This window comes from Halichoerus grypus, chromosome 6 (assembly GCF_964656455.1).
Source record: "Halichoerus grypus chromosome 6, mHalGry1.hap1.1, whole genome shotgun sequence".
Classification (NCBI taxonomy): Eukaryota; Metazoa; Chordata; class Mammalia; order Carnivora; family Phocidae; genus Halichoerus; species Halichoerus grypus.
This window is the reverse complement of record NC_135717.1, coordinates 141,633,456-141,658,344: the sequence shown is the minus strand read 5'-3', so window position 1 is coordinate 141,658,344 and position 24,889 is coordinate 141,633,456. Positions and strand designations below refer to the sequence as shown.

Here is a 24,889-nt window from a genome sequence, read left to right as displayed (position 1 = left end):
ACATTTAAAATATATTTCTTGGGTTTACATAAAAAATGAAAGTACTAAGAATATTTACAAAAATACATTCAATACCACTAACATTTCGATGCAACGTTCCCACTTCGCTTCGGACAGGAATGAACTTCTTTTGAACATGGCACAAAAGGATCACCGGAATAAAAGTAAGAGGTTACACAACTAGCCACACAAACACAAAGTCAGGCTGCTAGAGCTAAGCCACTCGCGGTTCCAAAAGTAAAAGCCCAAAGCCGAAAGGCTTTTTCATCTGAGCGTGCACAACAGTTTCTGAGACGTTTCCTTGTGAACAGGTCTCCTTCCCTTTCATAAACTCCTGGGCCGGGGTTCCTAAATATTAATGTAATGTGACCCAAGCTACAGGATTAGGAGAAGGAGGGAGGGGGGTCCTCCCGCGGCGCGGAGAACATCCCAAACTCCGGCTGCGAGTTACTTCTCCACCACCTCTTCCCCGCAGGGCAGTTTGCGTTCCTCGGAGGAAATACTGTCCACGATGGAAGAAAGGCATTGAAGGCTACTCGAGGCTGACGAATCGATGCTCGCCCCTCCTGAGCGCAGAAAAAGAAAAACACACAAGTATAGCACCCCCGAGGAAGGAAGAACGAGGCAGGGCGGGCCCCGCGCCAGGCCGCTTAGGCAGCGCGGGAGGACCCCTGTCCCCGCGCGCTCGTCCCCGCCGTCGCTCCGAGCCCTTTCTACCCTTTCACCCCAGGCCCCTTCCCGGGATATTCTCCAGCACAGCCCGGTGCCCTTTCTTTTACTTTACCTTCCTTGGCAGTTATCACGAGCCCCCTGGAATGATCCGAAACGCTTGGCCACTGGGAGCTGCAGGTGCGCAGGAAATCCGCACCCTCAAGCTGGAGAAAAACCAAGGCCGCAGAAGATTAGGAAAGAAACATCGGTTCCGGGCAGGGAGTGGGGAGGCTCTGTGGAGGTGTCTCCCCTACTTCCTCAGGCCGGGGACGAATTTTCTGCCTACTGCAGGCACCCCGAGTTCACGGGTCACTGGGGGTTCACTGGAGAGGGGGCGGGAGGGGCGGGCGAGGAAGGGGAAGGGGAAGGGAGACGGAGCAGCTGGAGGTTAAGGCCCCAAGGAAAGCATCTAATCAGCCGGAGCATTCCCCTGCCCCTGCAGCATCTGGGCTTACATTCTCTTGCTTGGGTCTGTAGCTGAAGGGGTCCACCCCTAGCTCCTGCATTTTTTCCTGCTGATCCAGCTGATGGAGCAGGTCCTGCAGCCGCTCAATGTAGCTGATGGCGCTCCGCAGAATCTCCACCTTGGGCAGCCTCTGGTTGGGGTTGGCCACAGTCCGCCGCTTCAGTGCCTCGAAGGCCTCGTTGATTTTCTTTAGGCGCCTCCGCTCGCGCAGAGTGGCAGCTTTCCGCCGGTCAGTGGGGGCAGATTTTCTCTTGCAGGTCTTGCAAGCCCAGATCAGACATTGGCCGGGGCAGTGGGGGGGCTGCAGGCCTGGGGGCGCCAGGACGTGCTCCTCTCCGCTGCTGTCGCTGCCAGCTTCCGGGGGCATTTGGTCCTGGCAGGGGGACAAGGTACCATCACTCCCTGGGTACAAAGGAGAGCCCTCTGCCACTTCTAATGGCTGCAGAGTAACATTTTCCCCGTCCAAGTAGAAGAAATAGGAGCCAGTTTCAAAAAGGTCCATCATCATGTTCTCCTCCTTGGACTCTGACTTGGTCTGAACTGGGTGATGGGCTCAAAAACCCAGAGGAACCACCCAGATGGCATTTAATTAGTGCGGTGACATAAGTCGCCCCAGCTTTATATATAGTAGCTCCTGAAACTCAATCCAACTTTTAGCTGTCATGGAGCATCAGTCTCCCAATGTGATCACAGACAGTGCTCTCCAGAATAGCTAGTTTGAAAGAAAACTGAGAAGTGTCACCTCCAGGACAATGAGACAATCTGTATGCAGAACAGGTTAAAACAAATAACTCTGAGAGAATCCTACAATATAAATAAAGCACCGAATGCTTCCATTTATGACAGTGTAGATGCTAACCTGTTTACCGGACAACGTCAAAACAACTGGGGATTTACACTGCTCCATTCCCCTCCCCCAGGCTCATCTGAATTCTAAGTATAGACCCATGATGAAAGATTTCAGAGGCAATAGCCATTGCTCCAAAATAGCCTGGTTAATATTTGCAGAGTGGTTCAGCTCTTTTCTCTGTCCCGCCTGTCAAAAAGATGCTATTCCTGTGATTAAAACCATTACAGTCCTTCAAAGGTTATACATGACTGTCAGGCTTCAGCCTCAATAGCAGCAGGTAAATCTCTTTCCTCTCTTTTACTAAGGCTGTAAGATGATTTGGGAGCTGGAGGGGTGGCTGGAGGGCGCTCAGATTCCTTCCTTGGCTATCTTTTTTTTGGGGAGGTGGCAATCAAGATCTGAATTCTGTACCCCTCCATGGTGGAGCAGTCATACCAATGAGGTAAGGGGTGGGGCAGAGCATGGGGTTGCAATACATGGAATCACTTTTTAAAAACAGTTTTAGTGGAAACAAGACTCACACTGTAGCTACTTGATATTTCAAAATTCTCTGCACACACCCTCCAAGGTGCCTCCGTTTTGGCTCCTACTCTGCACAGTGTGCTCATGTCTTGTTTGTTCGCATTCTTGATATACATTGACTCCAAAAAAACTTGTTTCATAGGATTCAGGTGAGAAAGGAGGCAACCAAGGCATAAGCAAGGAATACAAATTTTAATCACCGCCTGCCATGGTCCAACACACACAGCATGGTGGTCAGGAATGCAGTACAATATAAGGATGAAGGACAGCGTCTCTAGATTCGAAAGAACTCCCTTCAAGTCCTAGCTAAGTTAATTTCTATTTATGTGTACATAGACAAGTACTAGCTCTGGATTGTTCCAAGGTACAAGCCGTTGTCTTATAGAATTTTATCGAGGGTTGACTCAAATGGTGTCATGCATGTGAAGCACATAGCCTTATAACAGCTGCTTGATGAACATTAGTTAGCACTTAAAGCATAAGGCTATGTATAGGGCTAAGACCATTTCGTATGAAGGAAATAAAGCATCGCTGTTGGAGAGGGGTTTTTCTCCCCCCTCTTTTATTTTTGCATTCTTTTCTTTTTCCTTTCTCTTTCCTTTCCTTTTCCCTCCCAGAGCTCTGGAAGGACACCCCTCACTTATAAATGGCCTTTGTGATGACAGTCAACCTTGGTTTTGGCCTCTATAGTCAGTGCCTGAAAAAGTAGATGGAAACATAAGGTCTTCCTATTCTACCCCCAAGTAGGGATAATTATAGGCTGTGTTCACTATGATTTCATTTTTTAGATGAATACAGTGAAGACAGTATAAGGGACCAATGGTCAATGTAGGAACTAGCTACATTTTTGAGTCAAGTCACTCATTCCAGAAGATAATTCTTCATAGCCTTTTCTTACTGAGACAAGGTTTTGGGTGTTATGTTCTGACATTTTGGCCTGTTTTTATGTTTTTGTATTGTGCAGCTGAATAATTTCCTATCAAGTTTGAGAACCATTTTTATGTTTTTGGAAAAGTAGGAAACACAGGGAAGAATAATACGAAGCCATTACCTCTTTTGTGACATTTTCTCCTATTTTTGTCAGGGCTGGTTGCTAATATCAGCAGTTAAAACAGCAGATTGGAAGCCCCAACAACTCAGGGTATACTCTAACATCCATTATGGAAAATTATCCTTTGCTCTTAACCACACTGCATGATGCATCTTATAATGTGTAGACAATTTGAAAAGTCATTTTTAACCAGTAAAAGTATATCACATTATTGCTAAGGTAATTAAGATAACAATAACTGAAATTTTTTTATTCAGGATTTTGGGGGTACCTACTAAGTGCCTTATCCTTGGGGATAAGGATAAAACAGTAAAAAATGATCCCTTTTCTCACAGAGTTTGAATCTAGAAGGGTGAGTGAAAACGAAGAGATTAAAAATGTGAGAAATAGCCCTCAATTTGGGGTGTGGAAGGCTTAGGTTACAGTCATTTTAGCTTGTGAAGACTTCATCAACTCTAATATCTCAAATTCTCACTTTTTTTATCCTTATGATAGAGTGACAAAAGATGTCATACACTCAAAGGTAGTGATGAAGATTAATTTTTTAAAATTGTGTAATCACTTCAGAAATGTTGCATATTCTATAAAAGTACTTTCACTAATGAAATTAGGTGTAGGCAAAAAATTAGATAAAAAGAGGGGCGCCTGGGTGGCTCAGTCGTTAAGCGTCTGCCTTCGGCTCAGGTCATGATCCCAGCGTCCTGGGATCGAGCCTCGCATCGGGCTCCCTGCTCGGAGGGAAGCCTGCTTCTCCCTCTCCCACTCCCCTGCTTGTGTTCCCTCTCTCGCTGTGTCTCTCTCTGTCAAATAAATAAATAAAATCTTTAAAAAAAAAAAATTAGATAAAAATAATAGCACTTCTAGGGAATTTTGTTGGTTGAATAATAGAAGTAACATTAAGGTGGTACCATTCTTAGACTCATTATTGATTTTAAGAGATATCAGATAGATGCTGGAGAGTCTACACATCATGAGCCTGCTAAAGAATGTGAAAATAAGCACGTTCCTTTTTATTTTTCCCTCATTCAAGTGTTGTCACTGGAGAAACAGCGAGTTAAAAGTGTAGAAAGAAAAGATTCTAGAAAGTAGAAAAAGCTTTGAGGTGCTGATCAATATTAACCTCCCAGACAGGGGTGGCATTTCTTTGTGTGAATTCAAACTTTACTACAGAATTGTTGTTCCTTATTAAATTATAAAACCCCTTTCCCAACATTCTCTAGAACTCAGGCCAATAAAATTTAGTGTTGTTGTTCACCTTGGTTGAAATATGCTTTCCCTTCTTTTGTTGTTGTTTTGGGGCCTGGGGGTGCAGGTGGGAGGAGAGGAAAAGGAAATGCCAGCTTGGGAAATAACCACCCATTACTAGATTAGGTAATGGGAAAATACGCAGTGATTCCAAACAACTAACTGGTGAACTCTTGGAACTCAGACTGTTTACAGAATATGAGATGCCTGTAATTGCATTATTTCTCAGCAGAACTTGGGACACACAGACCTTGACAAGTGGTCCAAACAGGTTTGTGTAAACCGAAATCCTCCAAACTTTAAATAGTGCAAATGCATTTTTAAAAATTATGGACGAATTATTAGCAATGAGAGAATAATAATATTAAGGATCAATTATTCACTTCAGGGGCCTAGAGTTCATTCATAACAAAATCTGAAACTAGGTTAGAGATAAAATTGAGAGTTTTCAAACAGTTTACCGCCTTGTTATTCTTACTTCATGCTTAGTTATTTGCAAATGCATTTTCTTCCCATCATCTCCACAAAAGCTTGACTATATCCAGTTCTTCTCTGTGAAAAGGAGTGGGAGGGAAAGGATTATCGCTACTCAGTCAATGGTGGTTTGCAGCTATGAGCCTTTGGGAAGGTGATGTAAGCAGTAGAAAAACAACTTTGGCGTGAGACAGAATCCAAGTTCTAGCCATTCTTTTTAAATCTTTTTTTTTTATTTTTTAAGATTTTATTTATTTATTTGAGAGAGAGAGCACGAGCTGGGGATGGGGCAGGTAGCGGCAGAGGGTGAGGGAGAAGCAGACTCCCCACTGAGCAGGGCTCCATCCCAGGACCCTGGTATCAGAACCTGAGCCGAAGGCAGGTGACTTCTGACTGAGCCACCCAGGCGCCCCTCTAGCCATTCTTAATTATATATTCTGAGCCTCAGTTTTATAAGAGATCAACTGGCATATGTAACACATCCATCACAGGCATGTCCTTCGCCTAAAATGAAATATAATTAATTGTTGAGTCCATGATAAGGAATACGCACTCAACAAATGTTATTTTTCCCCCTTCCCCTACTCAGTTCATAAGGCCTCTGATTGAAATCGCTGGAGTGAATTAATGGAAATACCTAGATTTGGTGAGACAGATATTTAAGAGGAATTTAAGGATTGATTGATGTTAATGGTATAGTGGAAGTGAAAATATTGAACCTAGTGACTCCAGTAACAGTGTTTCATGTATTTATGCCCTCAACAAATCTCCAGTTTCCTGGGGGACAGATGCTAATTTAAAAAAAATCACACAAATGAGTAATGGAACTAGGAACCTTGGAGGAAAGAGTGTGGTTCAAAGCTAGTGTATAATGACCAGTCTATCATGAACTGGAAGCTTGAGAAAGGATGGTTTGGGGATGGAAGTCCCCTGAATGTGGGGTTGGTATTTCCAGGGAGCATGCTGAAGATTTTTAGTAAACCTGTGGGTTGGGATGGTGGTCACAGGAGGAGGAAGTTCAAGGAAGAAACGGTCACAGGTGTCAGTTTGTCAGAAACTGGTGATTTGTGTGGGTCATATCTAAGGAATTTGGCTATATTGTTGCATAGCTGGGTTCAAAGAAAGCCGTTTCAGTTATAGCTGAGAAAGTAGGACTGAGAGCCAGACAGAAGCAGCCGTGAAAAGAGAAAGAAGAGAGAAAAAATGACAGAAGAAAGGGGGGCGGGAAAGGAGAGACGCAGGATGAACGGAACTTGGTCCAGCCTGCCTGTGGAAGAAGAGTCAACTAGCAAGGCCCCTGAGAGGCCTAGAAAATAGAGCCAAGAGAATAGAGCGCGAAGGAAAGGTCTGCTGACCAAAAGGGAAAATTCAGAAGAGGCAGATTAATGCTTTAAACTTGTGGCAGCTCAATGAGTAACATAAGCCCCAGCACCTGTAATTTACCTAATCTGCAGACAGTTTGTGCCCAGAGATTCCCCAACACTGTGGTAAAAATAGTTTTGCACTTAGACTGACAGAACATTCGAGTCACTTGAGAGAAGGCGGGGGAGGGGCACGGACCACGCAGAGGAACAGGGAGGACTTTAAAGGCAGGTCCTGCGCAGTCTCCAGAGGGGGCGGCAGTGAGAGGCGATGCAGGGAAAGGAGGCGGGATCTGGGCTGGGGAGGATCTGGTTTTGAGGCCTCCTAGGGAGCTAGCTGCCTTTTTAAAACAGCTAAGGCACGGGTGTAAGCCAAGCCAAAGAGGGACCAGACAGGCTGCTCTTCAGATCTTTTAACAAATACATTGTGTGCTCTCTGCTTTCAGCCGGCCCTGATGCCCTTCCGTTTGGGAGTAGAACACAACTTCCACAAAACTTGTGTTCAGTTCATGCACTGACTGCAAAAGATACTGTAAGAGCTTACTGCTCATTTCTTATTTTCTAGGCCATAATTTCCAGGGAAAAAGACAATGAATGTTCCTCCACCTGCGAAACACTCATTCCTTGGTGTTTACAAAAATGAAGTTTTCTTCATAAGTTTGTACCTGCCATTATTTTTCACTGAGATTTATGAATTTGGGAGCAAGATTCAGGAACCATTAGAATCTTTCCAGGTTAAATAATGCTTCCTCGTGGGTCACCAGCTGGGTCACCGACTCGTGTAGGTTTGCTTAGGATGGGAACCCAGGGGCCCTGACTTTCAGCACTAAAACTGGGAAAATCCCATGCAAATCAGAACGAGTTGGTCACCATACATCCCAGAAAAAGACAATAGATGCCTACAAATATCTATCCATAAATGAGGCAACAGAGTGCAGGATATATAAAGTAGACTTTTTTTCTTTAGGAAATTTATAGTGATTAGAAATACGGGGTTTGCCTTTAGATTCAAGTTCTAGGCCCCAGGTCTGCCACTTGCTAATATTCGACCTTGGGCAAATTATATAACTTTTCTATGTCTCAACTAACTAGTCCATAAAGTGGAAATAATATCACCTTATTTAAGGTTGTTTTAAAGATTAAAACAATGTCAGTGAAACACTTAATATACAGTGTCTGGCACATAGTAAAACTCAATACAAATCAGTATTATATTATTTAACTTTTGATTGAAGAAAAGAAAAAAAATCATCCAACTACATATCACCTTCATAAATCACACTGTGCTTTTTTTGTTTTCTATACATCCAAAAATTTCATATAGTGTAATATTGCATAATGTAAAGGTATGACATTATTTTAAAAATATAAATCTAATACAATATTACGTATATGTTACCTCTTGTACTTAAAAGATTACAGGACCTTTTTCATGACACTACGTACAACTAACTACTGTTTAAAATGTCTAAGAGACATGGAGTAATTTTTCAGTGTTGTTTACATCTTTTAAAAACTAAATGAATTGTGCAATTTAGATGATCCAAGTTCTAGTAGGGTCTGGTGTTACTAGCTTTGCTAAGCTAAACAGATGTCTCTAGTGTAGAATGGTTAGCCAAGTATTTTGTTACTGTCCTCCAACTGGCTGGTTATGACATATTGTCCAAAATAGTTGGTGCTTTAATGCCAATGTCAGAACCTCCTGTGACAAATAGTCACCACTGTACAAACACATTTATTCCAGAAAGTTTTTCTACCGGTTTAGAAAAAAAAAGTTGTTTAATCAGCCATACACACACATTTCATACTTTTTGAGAAGCTCAGACATTTTTGCCTCCTGATAATACATTTTAGTCTTTAGGATAGTGATATAAGCACCCCAAACGTTAGAATGTGTTTAAATTGTATATTATCTGGAGCTTTTACAGCACAGAAAAAGACATGGTCGATGTGTCACTAGTCACATGAAAAGTATGTTAAGTTTTATCTTCCTTGATTTCATGATCTAGGCTAGATGTTGTGGTTGGAAAAGACTTTGCTATGGAATTTTACAGTAAAAGTATATGTGTTTTATTAAACCATGTGAATTAATTTTTCCTTTTCTTGTATTTAAGTATAAACTGCCATGAGATTTATACTGTTTGACAATATAATGATCAAGAAGTTGTACTTTGAGAGTGTAGACCCTACTCTAAAAGTAGAGTGTAGTTTTACATTTTATTTTGTAAAGTCATAGCCATTATTCAACTCTGGGGGAAAAAAAAGTGGCAGGCCCCATGTTGAACTGCTTTAAATGAATGATCTCATTATATCTTCTCAATGTTTTACTAAGCATGTTATATAATTACTTCATTTTAAAGAGGGAGAACACAAAGAGAAATTCATCTACTTGCTCAAGATCACATGCTTATAAACCAATCCTGGTTCTTAAACTGGTGACTGATATAATCAAAAAGAAGTTCTTATTCTGAGCCTCCTTACAGTGACCAATAGAAGAATAGTCCTCAGTGGGGAAAAAAAAAAAAAAAAATCTAGAGGCAAACTAACTTAGAGGACCTTTGAGTGTTTATTTGGCAGCCTGCAGGGTAACTTCCTTATTTTCTAGTAGAGTGACCAAAAGAGGCAGTGTTGATAGCTGATGGCTGAGATTTGGATCTGTGTTCTGTCGCATTGGGAAATAATGATGCAATTGTCTTTTCCATGTACACAGCCATGTACAGGCAGCCTGTTGCTGAGGTCATATACCTGATGCTCGAGTTAAAATGCTCAAAACCCAATGTCTCTTTCATTATTCAAAAATATACAGTAAGAAGCACAGGGAAAAAGATGGAGTCATTTTGCACACTCAGGATGGGGTAAAAGTAGGGTGGAAAGACCATACTATTCAAGTCCTGAATTACACTGTGCTATGTCGTGCCTTTCTTCTCCTTCTGTCTGCCCACTTACGGTAGTGACAGAGACTATAATTGAGAGAGAGCGAGAGATTGCAACAAATGGAAGGTGCCTGGAACTAACACATGGATCCTCTTTGGACCTAGTCAGAAGCTATGGCTCACCTATAATCTGCTGAGCAACCACGGCTTTAATCCGTGTGGGCCAAACTGGATTCCCCGAAGAAATGCTCAATGTAAGGCCTCCTGAATACTTGATGTCTCAGGCATATTTGGTTATTGATGCTTAACTGGCCCACCGTCCCTTCCTATGTTGACAAGCACAGGCTACCCCTACTTGATCCATGTCTAATTTGTTTTCCAAGCCATTTGCTTTTATATTTAATTTCATCTATTCTTCTTTCTCCTCTTATACTCTATGGTAAGATTGAATATTCTGAAACAGTAGCAAATGTCTATTATATCTGCTTTCACAATAACTATGTATGTGCTTTCAACTAGAACAGCTGTTGCTTCATGACTTTTCATTGTTTACCTAACTTACTAACTTAAAATTTTAATAGTACCATCTCATTTCTATTTGCCTCTGTCCATTCCTTGCTCTTTGCTTCTTTTTGGAAGTTGCTATTTTATCTATGTACAGTCCCACACCAAATCCTATATCCACATGTGGTTTGGGTACCTGCTGCAGAGAATCTATCACTTACTACCATACTTCTTAAATAAGTTACAAACATTGATATGATTAACTATTTAGCAATACATCCAAGTTTATTTTACCACTTCTGTTTCATATTTATTATATATTTTAAATAAAGGATAAATATATCCTTTCAAATTTTTTTTAATTAACACTTAGATTTACAGAAATATTAAACAAAAACTTCAGAGTTCCCATAAACTCCCACATTAAATGTTTTTTAAATTTCCCTTTATTCTCATTCTCTTTTTCTACCTCTTCCTTAATAAGCCTTTATTCTGTGCAAAATTTTATATTAAACTTAGAAAGATCTATATATTTGCCTTCATAGTGTTTGTTTTGGTACATTTGGTTTATTAATGTGAATTACATTGAGGTTTAAGAGATTATTTCACATAAGCCATTTATAAAGAAAGCCTTTATTAAGAAGTCTTCTTAACATAATGTCCTCCTAAAATAGAGAGGGAACATACTTCAAATTTTCTATTTATTAATTATGCTTTTAGTCAGATTTAGTAATCAGGAAAAAATGTTTTTTATTACTATTCATTTATTGACAGAACAGAGAAAATTGAGTTTTGAGTGGGGTTGCTCCAGAAAAAAGCTAAAACTTAAAATATATTAGTTCCAAATATTTTAAAACTCACTTAGAAATAACAGTTTGGGCTTGAAAGAGTCTTTTTTTTTCCTCTCTAAAATAATGGACACATTTTGGTCCAAGAATTACATCGCTGAGGGTAGAATTTCTTTCTAAATTTGTTTCCAAGAAAACAGACGATCATATGCTGCCAGAGATCAAAAAAATAAGACGCCCACATAGCCCGTAATACATTCTTTTCTACTCAATGCAGACTAATGCGAACTGTGACAAGCATGACTCCTATGATGGATATTTGGTAAAGTTCGATGTTCTTTTCATACAAACAAGGGCTCTATTAACATGGTTTCTTCAACTCCACTTCTCACTTCCAAATCCTCTAGGAATTGACACCAACTGGCCATTTTGACACTCGTTCATTAATTTCCTTTCAATAGAACCATTCTCTTCGCTCAGCTGTTGCGGCGACTTAAGGTTTTACCAACTCTTCTGATACGGCTTTTTGTTGAACATTCTGTCTGTATCCAGAGGACAGTATAACCCCGGCGCCCTCCAGTATGTCCCCGAGTCCATTCGTGCAGTTTGCTACTTGTTCCATTACCCAGTCTCACAGAGGGAAACTTTAGCTTGACCTCTGACAATGAAAAGAGAAAAATCAATTTGTTCTCTCCACCAAGACTTACCGTCTGAGGTTCAGTAACTGGTGGCAGTAAATCTGTACAAATACTTCCTTTCCTAACTTTCCTCCTTCCACACACTTGACCAGAGTGGATCCAATAGATCCCGAGTTATAAACTGCTTACAGAAAATCTTTTTTTTTCCCCCTCCGATTGGGAGGTGTGGATGCGCCCATTATGTGAGTGGGGTCACCTCATAGCCGTGACTGGAAACACGAACGGATCCTAGGGAACAGAGAATGATTGTTGTATCTCTTTGTGAAATAAGGTCAACCTGGCTAATCTTTGCTCACGGTTGGGAAACTCCAGCTCTTTGAGGATTAAAGGGTATAATAATGAATAATAAAAGGCATGGCTGGAGTTGAGTATAACATTTGTTTTGTAGTAAAATGAAGTTGGGGGGCGCCTGGGTGGCTCAGTTGGTTAAGTGTCTGCCTTCGGCCCGCGTCATGATCCCAGGGTCCTGTGATCAAGTCCCACATCGGGCTCCTTGCTCAGCAGGGAGCTTGCTTCTCACTCTCTCTCCCTCTGCTTGTGCTCTTTCTGTCAAATAAATAAATAAAATCTTTTAAAAATTTTAAAAATTAAAAAAAAATTAAAATGAAGTTGGACCGTGCATAATGGTGTGTCTTTTCCATGCAACCACAAGCTCTTTACTTGTGTGTCAGTTTTTGTTTGAGGTTAGTGAGAAACATCACATCACGAAGAAAGAATGCAAGAATCAAGGGTTGCTTTGCTCTTTACCAATCTGTTGCGCTGTTCTCAGAAATGTTTGTATTTGAAGTTGCCAAAAGGTAGCGATTTTTTTTTTGTGGTTGCTATGCTTAAAACTAATAGAAGTGTAATAAGTGTATTTGATTGTTTCTATATTCTTTTGTCATTTTATTCAAATCGGTGTGGTTTAGTCTTTCAGATTTTTGTATTATGTTATATAATGTAATAGCACTAAGAACATATGCTATTTTTTTAAAGAACTAAGTAATTTTAAGATATTAATTCTTTCATGTTCTATATATGATTCTAAGATAGCTAGACTTCTTATGTTTCCAACTTTATTTTTACTTCTTTGAGGGTTTGGTATTTTATACAGCTTTCTAAAACTCCCATAGCAGATTTTTTTTCTTTAATCTTATCCATTTCAATTCACCAAAAAGCTTATTTTTTTTTCCGACTTTGAAGAAAATCCCAGTCTTCTCAATGGAATAAGTTATCTTTTGAAGATTAAAGTGATGATTAAAATCAGCTTTTGGACATATGCTAATACTATAATACTATTTTTGGCAGTGGTGTGTTACTTAAAGAGTTTTATAAATACATTATCTTAGCAATAACCTCAGCCACAGGAAAAAATGAAGCACGATCTTATAAGATCTTATAAGATTAGTGTGAGATTTCCTGAGGGTGCAGTAATTTAGCTCTACCTTTAGAAGTGGGCAGTAAGACTTTTCTAGGGGCTCTGGGGCTTTTAATAGTCTATCTAGAGAAAAGGCAAATAATGGAAAGAGTGGAGGGGAGAGAGGGGGAGAGGCAGGGAAGTAAGGAGAGGGGATGGAAGGAAAAGCCTAGAAGAGGAAGTGTAGGGTTGTGAAATCAGAATTCTGAGTTCAGAACTGACAACCAGACTTTTATCAAAATCAACTCTCTAAAAAATCCAATGTTTTGAAAATCAAGGCATATTTGCAATTATTTTAAATGTTTAGCATTACTGGATAAACACAAAAGGCTTTAGGGTAAAGCACATTTTTTATGGTATGCTTCCTTGGGCATAAAATTTGGTGAAAAAGCACAGTCACAGGAAGCTTGCAAGCACTTGGGTTGTCTCATATGTTCCCGCCTCAAAGTTGATGACTGTGAGGAACTCACAAGGAAACTATTTGTAGAGTATGGATCAGCAGACTATGCCCATTTTTCACAACTGTCTCTTTCCACATATCTCATATTGTTTACAATATCTGCTTCTATAATTATTCAGAACCAAGCACTTATCACATTGCCCTATAATGCTTATTTGTTCATATGACCCACTCTCTAGGGCAGGAACTGTGGAATCATCAGTACTTGGAAAACGACCTGGTAGAGAACAGGTACTATGTCATCTTTGCTGAGTGAATTCACAAGAATGATAATTATCAAAACCCCCATGGCCTTTTCTGAGATGAAGTGACATTTTTCCTTATTAGAGATTTATTTCTAGTTTTATTTCTACTAGAGATTTGCTTGTTTATTCATGCTTTGCCCAAAAAGACATGTATCTAGATCAATACAAGATATAATGAACATTTACTTTCTTTGGAAAGGGTTCTCTGACCTTTGTTTTGGTAGAAGTTCCCAGAAACTTTATGGGACCAGGAGCTCCCTTACTCAAAACAACACTTTATAGCCAAACTTCTCTTTTTGTACATGAAACTGCTAAGCCTCAGATACTAAGTCTAACTAATTAATTGCTAAATCTGACTGTCACAACTAAATTAGAGAATTTGAGTTCAGGCATTCATGCTATGTTTATAAGAGACTATGACTGTTTATTGGCTGTTCATTTTGAAAGTATTGGTGGGTTTCTTGTTCCTAGTCACCCAGCTCCTGACAACCTGGCCACCCTTGATGTTCCTGGCATCTATGTCAACAAGAGTCACTATTTCACCTAACTGGCCCCATTAGAGTGAGAGCCTCAGGATATGTGTTTACCTTACACCCAGCCACTCCCCAGGACACTCTCCAGAAGCTGATCTTTGTTGCTATCTATTCACCTCCTGAACCCTGCTGGTTCAGTTTCCTGGGTACCTGAAGGTGGTTACAACAGTATGGAACTCAGCATGGAAAACTGTAGCCCTTAACTCCCCTCTTTATATCTTTTACGTTTCTTCTTCATAAAGTCTTGGCTTTATAGTAATAAACTTGTATTTTAATTTACCTTAAAAGAACTTAATTTTGTAAAACATTTTTTAATCCAATAAATCTTCATTTTAAAAAAAAGGTGTCTTTAATGTTACATACTGGGTAGCCCTGTTATAAAAGGCCTTTGAAATGAAGACAGTAGACTATATAAGGTGCTTATTGAAATAACCAGGACTCAAGGTTTATTTTAAGAAGCGGTCTTCGTTTCAGTTGCATCAGAATCCCTAGGGGAGCTTGTTAAAATTTGGATTCCCATGACCCACTGCAGCCCAAATAAAGTAGAATATTTCTGTAAATGATAATAGAGTTGTTGCTGGAATTCAATGTGTCTAGCACAGGGCTTTTTCATATTGGCTGCACATTAGATCATCTGGGAAGTTTGGAAAACACCAGGTGATTTTAATGCACAGTCAAGGTTGAGAGCCCCGGACCTAACACTTATTAGATGCCCAGTAATTGATAGATACCCCTGTTAGACAAATAAAAGCTAGTAACTAATTAAAAATCCATCTCTAAATATAATTTACTAAGGGAAAGGGGAAGATCAATGAAATCTCCAGTATAATTTTTTTTTACTTCAAATAAGACTAGATCTTGGGTATTTATCCCCCCAAATACATATAGTTAAATGATTTTACATTAGGTAAAAATAAATAGCATTTAAATTATGAATAGCATTGGTAACTTTATATAACACAACTCCTTTTCTTGACTAAAGTCCTACTTTAAAACATGGATTCTAGAATACAATGTCAAGAAGAAATAAAACCATAATTCAATTACTGAAAAATCCAAATTCCCCTCTGATAATAAGGAAGTGATGACAAACACTTTTATTTATTGCATACCTACTGTGAGACATTTCAAATTATCATTTAAAATTAAAAATTATTTAGATATATTAACTATTTTTTCACAATATCCCTAAGAGTTAATATCACATCCAAATCTTCACCTTGTACATTTAAAGTGAAAGCAAACATGTAGCAAAAAATGCTAGAATGAATCACCTGTCCCCATGTATTGTTTCTTTTATAAAGAATTCTTTGTTGGAGTTAAATTTCCATAAACATCTCTTAAATTGTGATTTTTTTCCTTTAAAAGTTCACACAATGGCATTCTTCTTGGTGTATAATCACCTACTTTGTTATATTATGAAAAGCATGAGAGCTGAAGTACAAACTATTCCATATTATAATAATGTCAACTTTGCTAGATTATATGAAATGTCATTTAAAAATTAGACAATAAGTTCTGTTTAGTATAGTTAGATTGAATTCAGTATGCAAAAAAGGACATTTCTTAAAAATTGAGTTTAATATTACAAACACGTATTTTAAAAAATAATAATCCAATAAATTTAGAAAAAAACCCATAATAATGGAAAACTCAGTAGAACAGGCCTTGCCTTTCAACTGACTGACTTTAGCACATTTGTGGATAGATTCATTTTACATATTTTTTGTAAACTGCATATAATTCAAGCCTGAACTTTAAAGCAAAACAGTCATACTTCAAGCCAATGCTATAAATACCCCAATTACCTTATTAAACATTTTTATAAAATCTTAATGCATTTCTCTCTGTGACCATGACCAGAAAAAAACAACATGAAATGGAAAGCAGGACTCCAAATTGCTAATAATAGCTACACTTAGGAAAAAAAAAAAAGTTACACTTAGGTACTGGAATTTTGATTGATATACATTTTTTAAAAGATTTTTCTAGTGTTAAAAATATTCTATAATAAGCATTCTCTACTTTTGTAATGAGAAAATCAAATAAATATCATTTGAGAAAATCAAATAAAACCAAAAACTAGAACTAGTATCTCTGGTAAATAAGACAGAATCTTAATTTTTAGGACCAGGAAACAAGACCTGCAGCACATTTGCAGCAAAGTTCGATTGATGCTGACCCAGAAGTATTGAAGGAATATATCGTTAATTTCCCTGGATAAGGACTAGGTTCTTTCCAGAGTTTGGGGAAAGGCTGAGCTTTCTGGTTAAATGGAGTTGCTTCTGATACACAGACGTGAGGACTCTGGCACAGGGAACCAGGTAGCTTGCTCCACACGATAAGCTTCAATTATCTGGGAAATTCGGTCCTTCCTAATTAGAACAGATTTTGTTATATGCTACTTTACTTAATTTTTTTGGACTGGGAAGTTAAGATTACTCAAAGTGGTCCAGTAGTCTAAACTCCAGATTTTGTTTCTGGGACATAGATACGTGTTTGAATTCTTTTTAATTGTGGGGAAAAATGTAAATGTTTTATGTTGAAGTAGTATGATCCACTGGGCATTAGAAGTTGGGTGAGTGATTATCCTGAAAGAGTGAAGTTATTTATGGTCATTGAAGGGAAATAAGACCATGCACATACTAAGATTTATTCGCTCCAAAATTCATTTTGGCTAATGGTGAGGTGGGTAAATTTAACATGATACTTTCTTTCTTAGCAGCCAATTTCCTTTCATCATTTACTGAATAACATATCTTTTTGCACTGTGACTTTTTTCCTTAGCAACATATTAAAACCTTATAACTTGGTCTGTGTTAGAAAAACTTGTTTCACTGAGGTATTACTTGCTTCTCATATCAGTAATACACTTTACAGATAAGAAAACATCTTAATAACTGAAAGAAAAATTCTCCCACCGCTCTTACTACTCAGAAAATTTTAACCTATTTCCCAGTTATTATTTCAGATAAACTTAAACAGTTCTTACAAATTTGAAATAATCTAATTTGAAAAGAACCATGTTCTTTATAATAGGTTTCCGTTACCAAAAAAATTAATCATATTTTAGATTTCCTTATTTTATAGTGTTCTTCAGAAATGCCCTATAAATTTAACCTTATGGTATTTTAGAATATTTTGGACATTATCAGTGAACTAATTTTTCTCATTATATCTTCTCATTCACTAATTGGGTATTTGTAGTTTTGGTATATTTATTTTGGGGTCACTTGCATTAGAGAATTTATTATTACTTATAAAGTTTTTCAGGGCACTTATTTTTATCTTCTAGGGTTTTTTTTTTGGTACAATATTTTTGTATCAAATAATGGCAATTTTGACTTCTACTGTTATTTTTGTTATTTTGGTTATATTAGCGGTATTTTTGTAACTCATTTTGATAATTTTTTTTGCCTTTAAATTCTAATACCCTAGTTACTTTAAAGCATTCATTCATTCACCATTTATTTAGAGCTCATGCTCTATGAAGGAGAGATATAGAGATAGAGATAAGTATGTGTATAAGTGTGTATGTCTATATCTCTATCATCTATCTATCATCTATCTAATCTATCATCTATCATCTATATATCTAATCTATCATCTATCTATCATCTGTCTATCATCTATCTATCATCAATCAACCTATTTTCTATCTATCTATCATCTATCATCATTTATCTTTCTTCAGGAAATAAGGGGTCATTGACACCTGCCTGGGTCTCTCTACTTTGTGTTTGTTTCTGAGGAAAGGAGTCGCCTCTAAATCCACCTGGCATGTAGGACCCTGCTTCCTGCTGACCCACTTTCCTGCCTCTGCCTTTTCTGGGATCTGCATGGCACCAGTTCCTGGACTCTTTTTAGCCCTGCTCCACCTGCCTGTTATGACATGCTACCTCTTACTAGTCCGCCCTCACGTGTTCTGCTAGCTTGGTTTGCCACCTGTTGCTCACGACTGTCCCCTCGGACCTGGTGCCTGGCTCCGTGCAAGTGCACCAGCTCAGCTGGGGCCAGACCTGGCCCTGCATCTCCAGCACCAGCCTCACTCTGCGGAATATCTTGTTCCAAGTTTCTTCTGAAATTGCCTCACCCTGCCTTTTTAGTCTAATTATTTTTTTTTAAGATTTTATTTATTTATTTATTTTAAAAAAAGATTTTATTTCTTTACTTGACAGAGACACAGCGAGAGAGGGAACACAAGCAGGGGGAGTGGGAGAGGGAGAAGCAGGCTTCCCGCTGAGCAGGGAGCCCGACGTGGGACTCGATTCCAGGACCCTGGGATCATGACCTGAGCCAAAGGCAGACGCTTAACAACTGAGCCACCCAGGTGCCCCTAGTCTAATTATTTTTGATAAGGTCTTTAAAAAATGTGCTAAACCTAGTCCTGACTCCTTAAAGAGTAAATATAATTCAAAGAGAAAAAAAATAGTATGTTTTCTTAAAGAGGACTTGGTTGCAATAGGTATTATTGTTCTATTCAGAGGCTATTGAAATATCTGGATTTCAAATGGTCCTGAATTTTTATCTTTTGAGGGCCTATGTGCTTTTAATAGAAAGGTATGCGTGTGTGTGTGTGCACAATATTAAGAATATAAGCTATTGGCTCTGCTATTTTCAAACTGCTGTGAACTGGGAAACCAAGTTTGTTGAAGTGACTACAATGTAAGGGGGGAAAAGGCTGTTGATAAACTACGTTTGAATAAGTAAGTTGCTCAAAGGTACAGAATTCTTTTTCATCAACTTCAGTTGTTTTAAAAGGGTTTTTTTTTGGCATTCTGTCACGATCTTGGTTTCATTCTGGGATCACTGATAATCCTGAACAAGCGACCGTGTTGTATGCCCGTTTTCCCTGCTCTCCCGCTTTTATCTGTGATCCGGCAGTGTTTGCTCCCTGATTGGAAAGATGTTTTAGCATGTGTGCGTTGGTAGGAAAATAGGCTGTCACAGAGGCAATATTATTTTACCTCCGCTATGGCAAACTTTCAACTGGACATATCTGTTTTTCTCTCGCATGTAAGATGTTATGGCAAATGCTACATGAATAAAATCATGAGCACTTAGTCCTTGTTCACAAGCAGCTGACAATCTAGTAAGTGGGGAATGCCAGGGGATAAGAACTATTGAGGAAAAGGTAGGCGCCAAAGCACAGTTTTAGGAATGTGTAGGGTGTGCTTTTGTAGGCAGCAAGTATTCTCATTAGGCTTACGTCTAGAAAAAAAGAGTAATACTGTGGGAAAGGATTTTTTTAAAGATTTATTTATTTATTTTTAGAGAAAGAGATTGTGTGTGGGGAGGGGAGGGGGCAGAGAGAAGGAGAGAGAAACCCAAGCAGTCTCTGTGCAGAGCACAGAGCCCAGTGCAGGGCTCGATCTCAGGACCCTGAGATCATGACCTGAGCGGAAACCAAGAGTCATGCACTTAACCCACTGCACCACCCAGGTGCCCAGAAAGGATTTTTTTTTTTATGAGTATAATTCAACAGACAATGAAGGCTACTGAACAGATTAGTGAAATGATCAAAGCTGAGAGCTAGGGAGATAAATCTGGCATTAAGTTGCAGAGAACTGGAAAAACAAGTAAACAATGCAATTTGGTTTGGACCAAATATATATTGGAGGAGGCAGCAAACTACAGAAAGAAGACTGGGCTAGGTCCCTGAATTCAAAGGCCAGCACTATCACTGGCCATGTGGCATGAATAATTTGCGTAAAGTGGCCTAATTTAGACAGTATCAGGAAACTTCTGTTTTTGAAGATAGGAGTACTTAGCATTCACGTGTATGTTCTGTGTCTAATTAGGGAAGATCAAAGATATTATATATACAATGGTCTCTAGGTAATAAATGGCGTATGGTTGGCTAACACTGCACCTCTGAAATCAGACTTCCGGTTTCAAGCCTAGACTCTTACATTTACTTAGTGTGTCACCTTGGGCAGATTATTTAACCTTTTTTGCTTTTGCTTTCTCATTTGTAAAACACAGTAGCACCTACTTCCAAGAATTGTCAGGAGATTAATGCATTAATATTTGTAAAGTCCTTAGAAGAGTGCCTGGCACATAATAACTATTCAATAAAGACAGTGGTTATTAAGTTACAATAAATAAAATTATAATAGTCTATTTTATGTAGATTATTCACATCACAATTTTAAGTGTATTCTTTAAAACATAAATACGTAACACTTCTAATAGTCCAGGGCGTAGGCATTAATCCTGTTAGCATGCATCAATTTAGGAATGTGGTGTCCTTAGACTCATGAAACTCTGTGTTCCAGTATGAAGTCCAGCAAGTGAATTCATCATATCTTCCAGGGCAATTCACCTGGTTATAAATACTAAGTGAGTAAGAACATAGTGAATTCTATGGAAAGCACTTGGAGCATGTCGAGTTTTATTTTTAATGTTTAAAACACCAACTGTTAGTGCTTTGGGAATGTGGTAGGTGAATAACCAAAGTAAATAAATATTTCCATATTGTGCTCATTCAAGCAGGGGAGCAGAACACTTTGATAGATTTGTGAAAATAATACATAAATATTTTATGTCATTTTAATAAATTTTTAGAGTTTAAAATTTACTCATGTTTGTAAAAGTGGAATTATTTCAAACACAAAGAGAACTTTAAAAAATGATATAAACTTTTTCACTCATTACTTAATGAGTGAAATCTGTGTGGCCATATAGCCCAAAATGCTTCAAATTTTAAACCAAGATTTATAAATGCATTTGAAACCCTTGGGGATCCTCCTGATTCTATGTCAATCCATCACTGCACCTGTGTTCCTCCCATGTCAGAAGAAACCACGATTCTCATGTGAAATAATGCATAAAAAATGTGTACTATTTGTTGTATTTTTAAGAATTCTGTAAATGGTGTATTGTAACTATTTTGTGACTATTTTTTCATTATCCTTCTATTTTTTAAATCAACTTTATTGAACTATAATTTACATGAAATAAAATCCACTCATGTATACAATTTTTTAAAGATTTTATTTATTTATTTAATTTAGAGATTGAGAGAGAGAGAGTGGAGGGAAGGGTGAACTGAGAGGGGGTAGAGAGAATCTCAAGCAGTTTCCATGCTGAGCATAGAGCCCGACTTGGGGCTCAATCTCACAACCCTGAGATTATGACCTGAGCTGAAGTACAGGGGTACCTGAGTGGCTCAGTCAGTTAAGTGGCCAGTTCTTGGTTTTGGCTCAGGTCATGATCTCATGGGTTCTGAGATCAAGCCCCCTATAGGGCTCTGCGCTCAGTGGGGAGCCTGCTTGAAGATTCTCTCTTTCCACCCCTCCCCCCACTTATGCACTCGCATCGTCTGTCTCTGAAATAAATAAATAAATCTTAAAAAAGAACATTATTAATACAAGTCTTTTTTGAGAAATAGATTTTAATTTCTCTTAGATAAATGCCTAGGAGTAGAAATGCTGGGTAAAATGGTAATATGGTCTTATGTTTAACTTTGTAAGAAATTACAGAACTTTTTTCAGAAGTGGCTACCATTTACTTCCAGTTCCAACTGTTCTAAATCTTTGCCAAGATGACTTGATATGACCAGTCATTTTAATTTTAATCAATCATTTTAATTTATCTCATTCTGATTTTAATTTGCATTTCCTTGATGACTAATGATATTGAGCACCTTTTCATGTATTGGCCATTTGTGTGAGTGTGTGTGTGGGGGGGGCAGCGGTGGTGTGTGTATGTGTATTATTCTGTAAATATACACGTATTCCGGATACAAGTCTCTTGTGACATTCTTCCAGCCTGTGGTTTGACCTTTCATTTTCTTACTAGTGTCTTTTTTTTTATTATTATGTTATGTTAATCACCATACATTACATCATTAGTTTTGGATGTAGTGTTCCATGATTCATTGTTTTCGTATAACACCTAGTGCTCCGTTCAGTACATGCCCTCTTTAATACCCATCACCAGGCTAACCCATCCCCCCACCCCCTCCCCTCTAGAACCCTCAGTTTGTTTCTCAGAGTCCATAGTCTCTCATGGTTCGTCTTCTCCTCCAATTTTCCCCCCTTCATTTTTCCCTTCCTTCTAATTTCTTTTTTTTTAACATATAATGTATTATTCATTTCAGAGGTACAGGTCTGTGATTCAACAGTCTTACACAATTCACAGCACTCACCATAGCACATACACTCCCCAGTGTCTATCACCCAGCCACCCCATCCCTCCCACCCCCACCATTCCAGCAACCCTCAGTTTGTTTCCTGAGATTAAGAATTCTTCGTATCAGTGAGATCATATGATACATGTATTTCTCTAACTTATTTCGCTCAGCATAATACCCTCCGGTGCCATCCACGTCATTGCAAATGCCAAGATTTCATTCCTTTGGATGGCTGCATAATATTCCTTTGTATATATATACCACTTCTTCTTTATCCATTCATCTGTCAATGGACGTCTTGGCTCTTTCCATAATTTGGCTATTGTGGACATTGCCGCTATAAACATCGAGGTGCATGTACCCATTCGGATCCCTACATTTGTATCTTTGGGGTAAATACCCAGTAGTACAATTGCTCAGTCATATGGTAACTCTATTTTCAATTTTTTGAGGAAACTCCATATTGTTTTCCAGAGTGGCTATACCAGCTTGCATTCCTACCAACAGTGTAGGAGGGTTCCCCTTTCTCTGCATCCCCGCCAACATCTGTCCTTTCCTGACTTGTTAATTTTAGCCATTCTGACTGGTGTGAGGTGGTATCTCATTGAGGTTTTGATTTGGATTTCCCTGATGCCAAGCGATGTTGAGCACTTTTTCATGTGTCTCTTGGCCTTTTGGATGTCTTCTTTGGAAAAATGTCTGTTCCTATCCTCTGGCCATTTCTTGATTGGATCATTTGTTCTTTGAGTGTTGAGTTTGATAAGTTCTTTATAGATTTTGGATACTAGCCCTTTATCTGATATGTCATTTGCAAATATCTTTTCCCATTCTGTCAGTTGTCTTTTGGTTTTGTTGACTGTTTCTTTTGCTGTGCAAAAGCTTTTTATCTTGATGAAGTCCCAATAGTTCATTTTTGCCCTTGCTTCCCTTGCCTTTGGCAATGTTTCTAGGAAGAAGTTGCTGCGGCTGAGGTCGAAGAGGTTGCTGCCTGTGTTCTCCTTTAGGATTTTGATGGACTCCTGTCTCACATTTAAGTCTTTCAACCATTTTGAGACTATTTTTGTGTGTGGTGTAAGGAAATGGTCCAGTTTCATTCTTCTGCATGTGGCTGTCCAATTATCCCAACACCATTTGTTGAAGAGACTGTCTTTTTTCCATTGGACATTCTTTCCTGCTTTGTTGAAGATTAGTTGACCATAGAGTTGAGGGTCCATTTCTGGGCTCTCTATTCTTTTCCATTGATCTATGTGTCTGTTTTTGTGCCAGTACCATACTGTCTTGATGATGACAGCTTTGTAGTAGAGCTGGAAGTCCGGAATTGTGATGCCGCCAGCTTTGCTTTTCTTTTTCAACATTCCTCTGGCTATTCGGGGTCTTTTCTGGTTCCATACAAATTTTAGGATTATTTGTTCCATTTCTTTGAAAAAAGTGGATGGTATTTTGATGGGGATTGCATTGAATGTGTAGATTGCTCTAGGTAGCATTGACATCTTTGTTCTTCCAACCCATGAGCATGGAAGGTTTTTCCATTTCTTTGTGTCTTCCTCAATTTCTTTCATGAGTATTTTATAGTTTTCTGAGTACAGATTCTTTGCCTCTTTGGTTAGATTTATTCCTAGGTATCTTATGGTTTTGGGTGCAATTGTAAATGGGATCAACTCCTTAATTTCTCTTTCTTCTGTCTTGTTGGTGTATAGGAATGCCACTGATTTCTGTGCATTGATTTTATATCCTGTCACTTTACTGAATTCCTGTATGAGTTCTAGCAGTTTTGGGGTGGAGTCTTTTGGGTTTTCCACATAAAGTATCATATCATCTGCAAAGAGTGAGAGTTTGACTTCTTCTTTGCCGATTCAGATGTCTTTTATTTCTTTTTGTTGTCTGATTGCTGTGGCTAGGACTTCTAATACTATGTTGAATAGCAGTGGTGATAGTGGACATCCCTGCCGTATTCCTGACCTTAGGAGGAAAGCTCTCAGCTTTTCCCCATTGAGAATGATATTTGCTGTGTGTTTTTCATAGATGGCTTTTATGATATTGAGCTATGTACCCTTTATCCCTATACTCTGAAGAGTTTTGATCAAGAAAGGATGCTGTAATTTGTCAAATGCTTTTTCTGCATCTATTTAGAGGATCATATGGTTCTTGTTCTTTCTTTTATTAATGTATTGTATCGCAATGATTGATTTGCAGGTGTTGAACCAACCTTGCAGCCCAGGAATAAATCCCACTTGGTCGTGGTGTATAATCCTTTTAATGTACTGTTGGATCCTATTGGCTAGTATTTTGGTCAGAATTTTTGAATCCATGTTCATCAAGGATATTGGTCTGTAACTCTCCTTTTTGATGGGGTCTTTGTCTGGTTTTGGGATCAAGGTAATGCTGGCCTCATAAAATGAGTTTGGAAGTTTTCCTTCCATTTCTATTTTTTGGAACAGTTTCAGAAGAACAGGTATTAATTCTTCTTTATATGTTTGGTAGAAATCCACTGGGAAGCCATCTGGCCCTGGGCTTTTGTTTGTTGGGAGATTTTTGATTACTGCTTCAATTTCCTTAGTGGTTATAGGTCTCTTCA

At 38.6% G+C, this 24,889-nt stretch overlaps 1 protein-coding gene across 1 annotated transcript; it reads right to left on the bottom strand.

The window, feature by feature from the left end:
* Window positions 1-447: 447 nt before the first annotated feature.
* MYF6 (myogenic factor 6) lies at window positions 448-1,685 on the bottom strand. The gene is made up of 3 exons (XM_036099027.2): window positions 1,167-1,685; window positions 785-875; window positions 448-566 (listed from the first exon to the last, which is right to left on the bottom strand). The coding sequence occupies exons 1-3, from the start codon at window positions 1,683-1,685 to the stop codon at window positions 448-450; spliced, it is 729 nt and encodes a 242-aa protein (XP_035954920.1).
* Between the last annotated feature and the right edge of the window lie 23,204 nt (window positions 1,686-24,889).

Bases quoted from the DNA above. Each gene is read 5' to 3' on its own strand.
- MYF6 (XM_036099027.2), bottom strand. From the start codon at position 1,685: ATGATGATGGACCTTTTTGAAACTGGCTCCTATTTCTTCTACTTGGAC. The intron at 876-1,166 runs GTAAGCCCAGAT...GTTTTTCTCCAG, and splicing joins ACAGACCCAAGCAAGAGAAT to CTTGAGGGTGCGGATTTCCT. The intron at 567-784 runs GTAAAGTAAAAG...TTCTGCGCTCAG, and splicing joins CGTGATAACTGCCAAGGAAG to GAGGGGCGAGCATCGATTCG.